We start from the raw sequence: 12881 nt of genomic DNA, 5'->3' as shown, positions 1-12881 counted from the left end.
GACCAGCTAAGACCAGCCTGGCCAGGCTGGAAAAAAGGCCAAAACCCCTCTAAAACCAACCTGCCGACCAGCTATGACCAGGGTTGTACGTATCTACCACCTATTTACTTTAGTTTGTCAAAATATTGTGCCCTTTCTTGCTTACTAAGTCCTTCTCTATATAATTTAGCAGCTTCCACACATTTTTGTCCATGGTTTAGACACCATAAATTAGCAGAACAACACATTCAGTGATACATTAACAGCACAATCCATGCTGTATTTACATCCAACTATCGCCTGTTTGACACAAAAAATCTATTAAACGTGTTATTTTTTGCTCAGAGAGCATTAAACAGGGAGCATTATAATATACAGAGGAAAAAGTAATGCAGTAAACTTTTTTTTTTGTTCTCCTTTTTTTGCACAGGATAATCAGTTAATTTATAATATTAATCATACATGTGAAATAATAATAATTAAATGGTATTACTCTTTCATTGATATAGGCCTTATATGTTTATTTGCATGTGTTTGCAAATGGATATGGCCTTAAAATTCGCTTCTTAAAGGGCTTTTATTTTGCCGTTGTGATGTGACCACATAAAGCTGCGTCAAGCTCCTGCTTCTGTGATTCGGATGAAGGAATGTTTGCGGTTTGCACGCATTTTAATTTATTAAATTAATACAAACCGCTCGGGCAATTTGATAGTTTTTGCAAACGAGGTAAAATAGTTACAACTGTTGTTGGGTTTAACATTGCAATGCTCTAACATTAAAAAAATATGTGTAAGTAAAGCGCATTCACACGTGAGGAATATATGAATAAGTTTATAGCAAACACGAAGTCAAGTAAAGACAAGAGAAACGGAGCTGGCTCCCTTACCAGTGAGCTGACTACTGAGCTGATTGAGACGCAGCCAGAGACTTAGTTAGGATTTATTTACCTTCTGTTAATTATTCTCATCTTAAATCTAACAGATTGTCCAGAAACATAGGGGGGAAAAAACAAACAGTTGAAGCAGCTGAGATCCATGGGACACTATTATAAAGATGGCGTTTATTAAAGAGGAGAGTGAAGACGTGAAGATAGAAGAAGGATTCAAAGTGAAACAAGAAGACACTGAGGAACAAACAGGTTTGTTTTCATTCTCAAAGCTGAACTCTCTCATTTGATCCTTATTAAAATGTTTATTAATTAGTTATATTTCTGAAGAATGTCAGTTTTTTACTCATGCTCCCTAGCTAGTGCACATAAGAAACATACAGTGTGTCACTTTTGTGACAAATATACTGTATGTCCAGCGTTATAAACATATATATATATATATATATTAAGATGCAAATAATATTTTCTGAAAGGTATAATTTCCCCATTCTAAATATTGGGTATTTGTTTGCTTTCAAATTATAAACGCATAAAAGATTTTATGTAAACCATGTGTTTTTAAAGAAACTCATGCAATTCACACACGTATTTTTTTCTTATTTGGAGAAAACTGATATTTGGATGCAGTTTTTTTGTTTGCATGTTATTACCCCCACATCTAGCTATTGAACACACTATTATATAGATACGATTGAATTATTATTATTTAAAAAAAAAAATTTTAATATCAAGATGACAGGGTGGACACATAAAGCAGAACACACAAAGCATGACAAAATATGACAATGATACATTTATTCAACTTTGAAAAAAATATATAATAAAATTAAATAACGAAATTACATTCGCAATCGCATTAATTTTAGTTTTCAGCAATATTAACCGCAAATGAATGTCGTAGGGTGGACATTTTGAGTTTAGGAAAAGCCAGTAAGCGAACTCAAACAAAGAAAATTTACCAACTTACTCAACTATAAAAGATAAAAAAAACTGTTGTTCTGATGTTACTAAAGGGGATGCATGGCCTTTTCTTAAAGGGGCGGATTTCTCAATATGACGGGGACATAAACAAACTCTTCTTTTTTGTTAAATACAATTTATATACTTTTAAACCTCAAATGCTCGTCTTATCTAGCTCTGTGTGCATTAAAAAGTATATAAATTATCAAAGTTTTTAGAAAATAATCGATCGTTTCACTAGATAAGACCCTTCTTCCTCTGCTGGGATCAAAAGGGGACAAAAGAGTCCTTTTAAAGCTGCATTTAAACTGCATTTTGGAAGTTCAAATTCGGGGGCACCATAGAAGTCCATTATATGTAGAGTAATCCTTAAATGCTTTCCTCAAAAAAACATAATTTGTGGTAGATTTCAGTAAAAATGTGAGAAAAAAAGAAAGATTTAACAGTTAAAGTTAGAGACCCTTTATATTTTCTCAAAGATCGGACTTCGAACTACATAAATGTGTGCAATTTTTCCCTTAAAAAATGGTCTTTTATAAAATAAGCATTTTTTGCTGCCTATTTGTTAACTACTCAAGTACAGGTTTTGTGCCTAAATCCTGACTGAAAAATAAATGACAGATACTGTTAGTTTAGATACTACCAGTGTTGGGGGTAATGCATTAGTAGCAATGCAAGTCACATAATGAATTACTTTTTTCAAGTAACTAGTAAAGTAACGCAATACTTTTTAATTTACAAGAAAATATCGAGTAACTTTTTCCCCTGCGCTGTTCCTATGTTGAGAGAAATCTCAAAAAGCAATTTGTTACTTTAGTTCTAGAATAAATGTTAACATGCATTAATTCATCTTACTCACAAAAATCAGATTCAGTATTCCTCAAAGGAATGAAAACTGTGAATATGATGCAAACCTGCAATAATTAACCCCTCTGGGCCTTTTCTGTCATTTTTGACCTAAAATTTTAACTTTTTTGTATTTTGACATTTTAAAAATCGTAGCTTCATCAGAATGAGATGACACTTGGTGACTTTTGTTGCATTAGCTATGTGAGCACACAAAAAAAAATCATTGACATGATTTGGATATGTTAAAGGGTAAAACAAACAAAAATAGTCACACTTGGCTCCTTTTGCTGTCAAAAATAACCGACATAGGAAATACGAAAAACTGCAATAATTCAGAAAATCTTTTGGTGGTACAAGCTACAAATCAACCACTGTGCAGAATAAAACTGTGTTCAGCAAGCAATTTTAATGTGAAATTTTGCATTTATTGAAAATAAATAAAACATAATTAAATACAAAAATATCTATTAATTAATTCTAGTGGGAAAAAATGTTCATTAAAATTGTATAAATATTGCATAGTACCATAAAACTCCTCAATAATTACAAAATATTAATGAACCAAAATCTATTTAATTGATTTTCCTGAAGAAAAAAGAAAGAAGGCTTCGGTCACTTTTGACCGCGAAGGAGCCAAGTGTGACGAAGAGGCACAAAGTCCCATTTTATTAACTGATGTCTTTGATGATCCAATGCAACCATACTAATAAGCGAAAATTACTCGAAATAAAACTAACATTCGTTTTTCTATTTTTTTTTTTTAAATTGCGGAAGAGACTTTCTTCTTCTGTGTTCTATTGTACAGACATGAATTTACTTCTCCTTCAGCCTGAGACTTTTGCTGTGAAAGGACTTTTATATTTGCCAAAAATAAAACTTTTTATATTAAAAACAAACGAGCACACCTTGTCCAGATTTAAAAAGTAATGTAATGCATTACTTTCCATAAAATCAGTGTTGTTTTTGACAACCATCTTAGATTTAGTCTTAGTCTTTTGGACTAAAATGCTTATTAGTTTTAGTCAAATTTTAGTCACTTCTATATGTGATAGTTTTAGTCCAATTTTAGTCGACGAAAAGTCAAAAAGGTTTTAGTCGTAGTCAAAAAAGGGAAAAAGTAGTCTTTTAACAAATTAATGTAGGTCAGTAAGTATTTTGCTGTTGGGTAGTGTCACTTATAAGTTCTGAAAATAGCAGATCTATAGTTCAACACAATGTGAGCTTCCGGATCGACTATTTTCACCAATAATTACAATAATGAAGGAATGTTTTAACCCTCCTGTTACCCTAAAATCCGCTAACACCTTTTTTCCACTGGGGTCAATTTGACCCCAGCAATTTAAAACCTCCAGAATATGATTTTTTTTTTTGCTAAAAGGTTAGTGTCAGGTAATTGATGTCTTTGTTGACTACTTAACAACACTGAAATACACCCCCCACTCCCCACTCCTATTGCATTACTATAGACAAATTTACAAATCAGCATGAAAACTCACTGTTTCACCTAAAATTGGAAAAGTATATATATATTTTTGTTGTTTTATTAGTTTTGTACTTTTTATTGGTATTTATTTTTGTAATTTATAACATATGAGAAGAATAACAATTTCTTTTAGCAAGGACTGGAACACAATTATGTATGGGGTCAATGTGACACTCAGAAAAACAAACACAATTTCAAACATTTAGAAGGATTTTATTTTTAAAGGGAACATCACTGCTATCAGAACATCAATAAGGAACACATAACAGTTATTTCTGTTGTCAAAGGTAGCAACATGCATAACGGCTGCAGTCAATTTGACTAGAAAAAAATTCAAACATTTAGAACATTTTTTTTTATAACTTATTTTATTTTTTATAACATAACATCATTATCATCATAACATCATAGGAACACATACTAGTTCATTAACATGAAAGAAAGAAGGAATATTTACAAAAAACACCTATCAAAATTACATTTTAGCATTGCGTCAGGAATTGTTTTACGTGACTGTAAGTGCTTTATGTGAATGTATGAGTTCAAAAAGCACAGACTGAATATGAACAGCATTTTTTCCCCCTACAGCCCACCAGAAGTTACATTCCAGGCTTTTGGCTGCATTACTTTGCACATGATGTGCAGAAAGTGTGTCCATGCTCTTTGCAGACGTATTTTTTGCATTTCACACAAGTGTTGCTGGTCTTGGAGTCATTTCTGCTAGGACAGACCTGGCACCTGGCACGTTTCCTGCCTGCAGATTGAACCACTGGAGTGTTTGTCTCCATTTGGATGTCCTTCACAATAGTTGCAGCAGTGGTTGATGCTCTTGGAAGGCACCGTCTTCTCTCTATGTGAGGTTCCACTAGCTGGAAACCCAGTTGCTCCAGGAAAATCCTTCTTCGACTCAGTTTTCTGCTGTTCCATTCCTTGTTTATTTCACTCCATAACACAAAGGCATTGTAGGCGCTCACATCAATGATGTTGAAGAAAATGACAAGGGGCCAACGAGCAGTCATGCGTCGACAGCTATAGGTGGCTGTGACTTTGTCTAAATTATCAACACCTCCCTTTGTCTCATTGTAGTCCAAGACCATTTGTGGTTTCCTGTCTTCTCTGGAGCTCAGATCATCATCTTAGTGCATAGTGCTCATTAGCAGAACATTCTTCCCTTTCTTGGGGCAATAGGAGACGACAGTGGCTTTTTCAATGAAGGCAAACAATGAGGATGTTACCTTTCTGTTCTTCATCACAAGAAGCTCAGATGGAAGCTCTGGCTTATTTTTTCTTACTGTCCCCAACATTGTAACCTTCTTGTTTAGCAGCTCCTCTCCCAGGGCATATGATGTGAAAAAATTATCACATGTAATGTTATGGCCATTCAGTCCCTCACTGTGCGTTCACACCGCCGGCGGCAAGAGCGTCAAAATTCGCTCTAGCCGCCCTGCAAGCAACGCTGTAGAAAGATTCCTTGACGCTCTGACGATCGAACGCTTGATCTTGTATTTAAAGCGGCCGCAAAGCAAACAAGCATGTCGATCTTGTGCAGACTGACCACAAGTTGGATGTAAGTTAGTTAACCATATTAAATATTTTAAACATGAAAATAAGACATTGAATTTAATTGTAGTTACATGTTTGCTAACGAAATAAACCAATTAAAAGCCATTTGTATGGTGTGGGTTTTGTGTTCATGGTTAAGTGCAAACTTAAAAACAGGGACACGTCGTAGATTATGGGGAAACCCGCCACAGCAATAATTAACTTCTCCTCCATTTTCCTTGGGAACTAATGTGGCCGGAACCAAGTTTACAGGACTGCGTTCTTTTGAAACCTCTCAGCGGTGAACTTCTACATTCCGATTGGTTGCCGCCGAGCCGCGTCATAGCTCATTACCATAAAGTTGGCCTGACTTCAACTCTCCCCGACGCCCACACCGCCCAAAACGCGCCGCGCCGCTCTCGCCGCTTCTCGCCGCCGGCTCATATTGAAAATGAATGACTTCCGGCCACTTTGACGCTCTCGCCGCCGGCAGTGTGAACACACAGTCAGCCATGTCTAGTACCACCCTCATGCCCTGGTTTTTTTCAGGTGCTTCCCTGGGGGATTTTCCAGTGTACACCTGCATGTTCCAGGCATAACTGGACTGTGCATCACATGCAGCCCATATTTTTATGCCATATTTGGCTGGTTTGCTGGGAATGTATTGTCTAAAGGGACAGCGGCCACGAAATGGAACCAGACATTCATCCACAGTGATGTGGGAGCCTGGATTGTAAAGAAAGGGCAATCGCTGGACCCACTTGTCCCATACATCCCGTATTGCTGCGAGTTTGTCCCGCTCTCGTCTGCCCTGCCTTGTTTCTTTGTCATCAAAGCGTATGATACGGGAGAAAACATGGAATGTCTTCAGAGACATGGTGGCTGGAAATATTGACCTTCCAGTGTCAGCATTCCAAAGGCTTGCTGTTGCTTCTCCTTTGGACTTGTACACTCCTGCCAAAATGAGCAACCCAATGTAGGCTTGTAAATCAGTCACATCAAAGTTTTTCCAGCTGTCCCCATAGACCCTCCTCCCCTCTAAGTTTGTCATGTCAAGTATATCTTTTTCAATTGATGGTGTAATGAAAAGCTGAAATGCTGATTTTATGTCTTGAACATGACTGACAGCATATCTGGTGGGCCCTGGAACCATTTTGATGACATTAGCAGCACTAAGTCTACCCTGCCGTTCAAGTGGGGAGCGGGACCAAAATAATTTTCCATTTTTGGAAGGAAATGTGTCTGCTGGTGGTTGAGAGACAACAGGAGGGTCAACACTAGGAGTCTCATTCTCATCTGAGGAGGATTCCTCATAATCAGGGTCCTCCTCAAGATTATCCTCTGTCTCAGACACATTCTCCTCTATGTCACTTTCACTGTCAAACACCTGTGACAAAATCTCACTGACAGAAAACCTTTGCTTAGAGGACATTTTGAATTGAGAGAGCTTAAAGTGAGAGCCCACAGAGCACAAAGAGAAATAGATTAGAAAGCTTCTGTGCAAGCTTTTATAGCTTTGCACATACCCTATAAACCATGTGAATTATGTTTTCTCCTCCCACAAAAACAAAAAAGAAAAAACACGAGAAATATCAAAGTTCTCGCAAGAATAAGGTTTTCCCCTCCCCCATGGCATGGGAAATATAAAAGTTCTCGCAAGAATTAGGTTTTCCCCTCCCCCATGGCATGGGAAATATCAAAGTTCTCGTGAGAAATAGGATTCCCCCTACCCCCATGTCATGTGAACTGTCAGTGGTTCTCGCAATACTACAGATATGGTTGTGTTAGTTTTTTATTTTAATTTTTATTATACTTAACATATTAAATTATAGTGCATATTATAAAATCATAGTATGTTATAGTGACCTCAATATCACCCAAAACAAATGTGTGTACATTTTTTATATTTCTTATGTTTTATACAGCTAAAAGACCCTGGGGTGAAATTGACCCCAAAGAACACCAATGTGACAAAATGTGTACAGGGCATTGAAAAAATAATATCATGTTAATTTTATGTTTATCAAGTTTTCCCCATTAAATTAGGAAAAGTCATTCAATTTGAAGCAAAAAAAAAAGTCAATTATATATGTACATACGTTAAACATTGAATGGGGTCAAATTGACCCCAAGGATAACAGGACGGTTAAAACATAAAAGACAAACAAGGATGGAATGCTAAAACGGCTTGCCATACTAGTATGGAAAAGAGTATTTAATGCTAAAACGGCTTGCCATAGCGGCAAATACGTTTCAGGTTTTAATTGGCATGCACAATAAGCGGAAATGTCATGCATTTTAAACGTCTGACGGACCACCCACTAACATTTTAGTCTATTCTCGTCTCGTCAACGAAAACTCACACACGTCTCGTCATGTTTTAGTCATCAACGAGCCATTTTTATCTCGTCATCGTCTCGTTATTGTCATGAAAAAAAGTGGCGTCAACGAAATGATTTCGTCATCGTCATCGTTGGCGAAAACAACACTGCATAAAATGTAACTAAACTGAACACAATTTTTCTAATATTATAGACACACCGTTGTTCATGTTTGATGATTTGTTTCGATGTTTGTTTCTTTATGCCATTTAAACTGTGGCTAACTTGTAGCTGTCTTTTTTTTTCCATCCCAGACCTGATGGCACCAAGCGAGCAAATTGAAGTATTGAATGAAATGGAAGATCAGTATGAGAAACAGCATGCTTTTATAACTGGAAAACGATCATTTAGTTCCTCACAGGCTGAAAAGACGTCTTCTCAAAAGACAGGAAATAAAAGTCAATTCACCTGCCAACAGTGTGGAAGGAGTTTTAGTCAACAAGGAAACTTTAAAGTGCACATGAGGGTTCACACTGGAGAGAAGCCTTACACATGCCAAGAGTGTGGAAAGGGTTTCGCTCAAAAAATATCCCTTAAAAACCACATGAGTGTTCACACCAAAGAGAGGCCTTACACCTGCCAACAGTGTGGAAGTGGTTTCACTCAGCTAGGAAGCTTTAACAGACACACGAAACTCCACTCTGGAGAGAATCCTTACGCTTGCAAGCTCTGTGGCAAGAGCTTCACTGAAAAAGCGCAACTGAAGGTCCACAGGACAAGTCACACTGAAAGAGGTGCTTTCACCTGCCAACATTGTGGAAAAAGTTTTCACAGGAAGGAAAACCTTAACGTGCACTTGACCATTCACGCCGAGGGGAGCTCTTTCACCTGCCAACAGTGCGGAAAAGGTTTTTACAGAAAAAGGAACCTTAATTCACACATGAAAATTCACACCGGAGAAAAGCCGTACCTATGTCCTGAATGTGGAATAAGCTTCAACCACATTGGAAACCTTTACAGGCACATGAGATCTCACACTGGAGAAAACCGCTCCACCTGCAAACAGTGTGGAAAATGCTTCATTCGAAAGGGAAGCCTTGAATGTCACATGAGAATTCACACCGGAGAGAAGCCGTATGTATGCCCTCAATGTGGAAGGAGTTTTACACAAAAACAAGCTCTTAATGTCCACATGAGAATTCACACCGGAGAGAAGCCTTACACCTGCAGACTGTGTGGAAAGGGTTTCACTGGTAAAGGAAACCTTGATGTCCATATGAGAGCTCACACTAGAGCTCTTTTGTCGGCTAACAGTGTAGACAGTGTTTCAACCAAAAAGGAAACGTTAACCAACACGTGAGAAAGAAAGCTTCCCAGCAGAACTAAATTGCAGTGTTCTAGTGGTAAAAGACTTGAAAAAATTGAGAAACCACCTGCACATTTACTCTGGAGTAAGGAGATTTAATTGTGATCAGTATAATAAAATAATAATAATATTTTGCCACCACTTTTACAGTTGTGTATTCAGAGTATAGTAAAAATGCTGTAAGGTACTGCAAGTAGCTCATCAAGTGCAACCATTTCATGTCATTGAAATAATGGTACCCCTTATAGTCTAAAATATGTAGAGGATGATGTGCATTTCTTATTTCAATATGTACATTTCTCATGTTTTTTGCTACATATGTGACCCTGGACCACAAAACCAGTCTTAAGTTGCTGGGGTATATTTGTAGCAATAGCCAAAAATACATTGTAAGAGTCAAAATTATAGATTTTACTTTTATGCCAAAAATCATATATATGCATTGATATGCATTGTTAAGAACTTAATTTGGACAACTTTAAAGGTGATTTTCTTAGTACTTAGATTTTTTGCACCCTCAGATTCAAGATTTTCAAATAGATGTATCTCGGCCAAAAATATCGCCCTATCCTAACAAACCATACATCAATAGAAAGCTTATGTATTGAGCTTCCATATGATGTATACATCTCAGTTTTGTAAAATTTAACCTTATGACTGGTTTTGTGGCCCAGGGTCACATTTATCAGTTAGAGACATCATTTAAGTTATACTAAAGAAGTTCACTTCCAGAACAAAAATGTACTCATCCGCTTGTCATCCAAGATGTTCATGGTTTTTTTCTTCAGTTGTAAAGAATTTTTTTTTTTTCTGAGGGAAACATTTAATGATTTCTCTTCATATAATGATAATGGATTTCTATGGTGCCCACGAGTTCGAACTTATTAAATGCAGTTTAAATGGAGCTTCAAAGGGCTCTATATGATCCCAGCTGAGGATGAAGGGTCTTATCTAGCAAAATGATCTGTTGATTTGGCGGTTATGATGTAGGGCGATTTTAAAGTTGGAGGAGAAAGTGAGATGAGAGTTTATCAGCATACCTTAACTGTCTTGCACCAGAATATGTGGAGTACATGTAGAGCTAGACAAGACGAACATTTAAGGTTGAAAGTATGTAAGTTGTAATAAAAAAATAAATAAAATAACAGATCGTTTCACTAGAAAAGACCCTTCTTCCTCAGCTAGGATCGTTTAGAAACCTTTGAAGCTGCATTTAAACTGCATTTTAGAAGTTCAGACTCTGGGGCACCATAGAAGTCTATTATATGGAGAGAAATCCTGAAATGTTTTCCTCAAAAAACATAATTTGTTTATGACTGAAGAAAGAAAGACATGGACATCTTGGATGACAAGGGGGTCAGTACATTATCCGTACATTTTTGTTCTGGAAGTGAACTTCTCCTTCAAGCCATAGAAGTCCTAATCCCTTGGGTTCCCCTAAGACTTTCAAAATCTTTATAGAAGACTAATTTGTTCATGCCTGGATTGTGGAGGATTGGTTTATGGATCCTACATACGAGATGCTGTTTTCAAATGTTGGGCACGGTTCATCATCAGGGTATACGTCTATGTCTGGGGACCTTCAGAAAGTAACCAAAATCTGAAGTTTACATGTTGAGGCAAATGAACTAACTTTGGAGAACAGACATCTTAAATGAACCATTCAATACACAACAGAGTTATCAACCATCCAATATGATTCATTATTTGCAGTTTATTACCTCAGTCATCATTGCTGTATTCAATTGATTTTATTTGTATAGTGCTTTTCATGATGGAAATAGTTGCAAAGCAGCAGTACAGAAAAATTAGGTTTTAATGATACATTTAGTAGCTTACTAGTGGTGACTACTGTATGTCAAGTTAATGTGTATATATGGCATAGATGGTAAAATCAGTAATGCTGTAATCAAACAGGCGATGAACACTATTAAGAGTAATGTTTATACGTTGCAATCAAACTTATAGCAGAATTTGATAGTTCTGTGTGTTGTTTCAGGGCTGGCATCATCTGAGGTCCTCTGAGGGGTTGGCATCATCTCTTCTTGGGTATTCTGAATCCAGACTGAAGCTTGTGTAATTCCTAGTTACCAAGGGATGTCAATCCCGTGGTAGAAACTAATAGAGAAATAATTAGTGTAGCTGCTGTTCCAACCAAGCAAAAATGATGTGTTGAACCCAAGATAAATAATGTTAATGTGCATTTGATCAGTTGTAACTGAACGTTATGAAATTCATGTGAATGCTTGGCTAAAGAGATGAGTCTTTAATCTAGAATTAAACATAGAAAGTTTGTCTTGAACCAGAACATTATCAGGAAGGCTATTCCAGAGTTTGGGAGCCAAATACAAAAAAGCTGTCCCTCCTTCAGTGGATATCAGATGTGTTTTCGAGTACTTGATGAAACATTAATGTACTGTCAAAATATAGTTTGAGGATGTGTTCACACTTGTAGTTCGTTTGGTTTGGTTCATGTAGTCCGGGCCAAAAAGGAAAATTATACATTTGGTCCTGGTCTGCTTAGCGTTTACACTGGCATTTTTGACAAAGAACTTAAAGATACCAAACCTAAAGACATAGTGATACATTCACAACCTAATTTGTCAGGTTGAATGACGTATATTTCCTGATGGAACTCACTGAACACTCCAAACAAAAAGAAAAGGTGTGTTCGACTTAAAGCGGCGCTGTGTGTATTACATCAAAGTACTCATTCACAGATCGGTCTGCTCAATGCTGCTTTAAGCCGAATACACCTAATGCCGTGCGCTGGACTAATAAGCACGCTCATTGTTGCGTCTTTATTTATTTAATTTAACATTAATTTATTTTCACCACCTGCAAACTCACAGAGTTAATAAAAGGCACTTTGCTCCACGTTTGCCCTCGGCTCATTTTGTTTTGGATACACCGCTTGTTCCCTTCGTGAAATCATGTCGCATAACATCACATCTTGTTATTACTTCCTGTTTTTAGTTCTTTTTAGTGGTCTCAGTCCACTTGTTTGGTGCACACCAGGGTTTGGATGGCAGCGTTCACACTTACTCAAATGAACCGCACTAACAGAGCAATCACACCAGGGTTCATTTCAAGCCAAATATGACAAGAATTGTAATATATACGCATTGGCTTGATTTGAAATATGTAATTGAATTGTGAGTTTATAGGCCAGTTTTTGAGATTTCAGGATTCCACTATTCGAAGCAAGGACTTGGTCTTGTTTGATTTTCTTGGAAGCGTTGCAAATATGGCCGCAGAGTGAACAGACTTTCCTTGAAAGAGACTTTGACTGAAGTGACTTGCCACTTCTTGTAGTGTTAATTATTTTATCGTAATTTTTCTTGGTTTTAGGGAGGTCCCCCTGGGCCCTGCATGCTGCTTTAGCTGTGTTCTTAGCTTGGTTAATGGAGTGTCCCTCCTTTTGGCTGACCTCTCTTTTTTTGCAAGTTATCACTGCTGAAAAAAACAGCTAATACCAGCCTAGGCTGGTTG

General features: G+C 37.0%; 1 protein-coding gene across 1 annotated transcript; it reads left to right on the top strand.

Annotated features, from left to right (window-relative positions):
* Window positions 1-629: 629 nt before the first annotated feature.
* Window positions 630-12256, top strand: LOC141339005 (uncharacterized). Its single transcript, XM_073844623.1, has 2 exons — window positions 630-1117; window positions 8338-12256. Exons 1-2 carry the CDS (start codon window positions 1033-1035, stop codon window positions 9381-9383), a joined length of 1131 nt encoding a protein of 376 aa, XP_073700724.1. The 5' UTR covers window positions 630-1032; the 3' UTR covers window positions 9384-12256.
* The last annotated feature ends 625 nt before the right edge of the window (window positions 12257-12881 follow it).

Source organism: Garra rufa, chromosome 1 (assembly GCF_049309525.1).
Source record: "Garra rufa chromosome 1, GarRuf1.0, whole genome shotgun sequence".
Classification (NCBI taxonomy): Eukaryota; Metazoa; Chordata; class Actinopteri; order Cypriniformes; family Cyprinidae; genus Garra; species Garra rufa.
Note: the sequence above shows the minus strand (reverse complement) of the source record. Positions and strands in the feature narration are given on the sequence as shown.

Excerpts from the sequence above, each read along its gene's own strand:
- LOC141339005 (XM_073844623.1), top strand. The coding sequence starts at position 1,033 with ATGGCGTTTATTAAAGAGGAGAGTGAAGACGTGAAGATAGAAGAAGGA. Across the intron at positions 1,118-8,337 it reads AGACACTGAGGAACAAACAG|ACCTGATGGCACCAAGCGAG; the intron begins GTTTGTTTTCAT and ends TTTCCATCCCAG.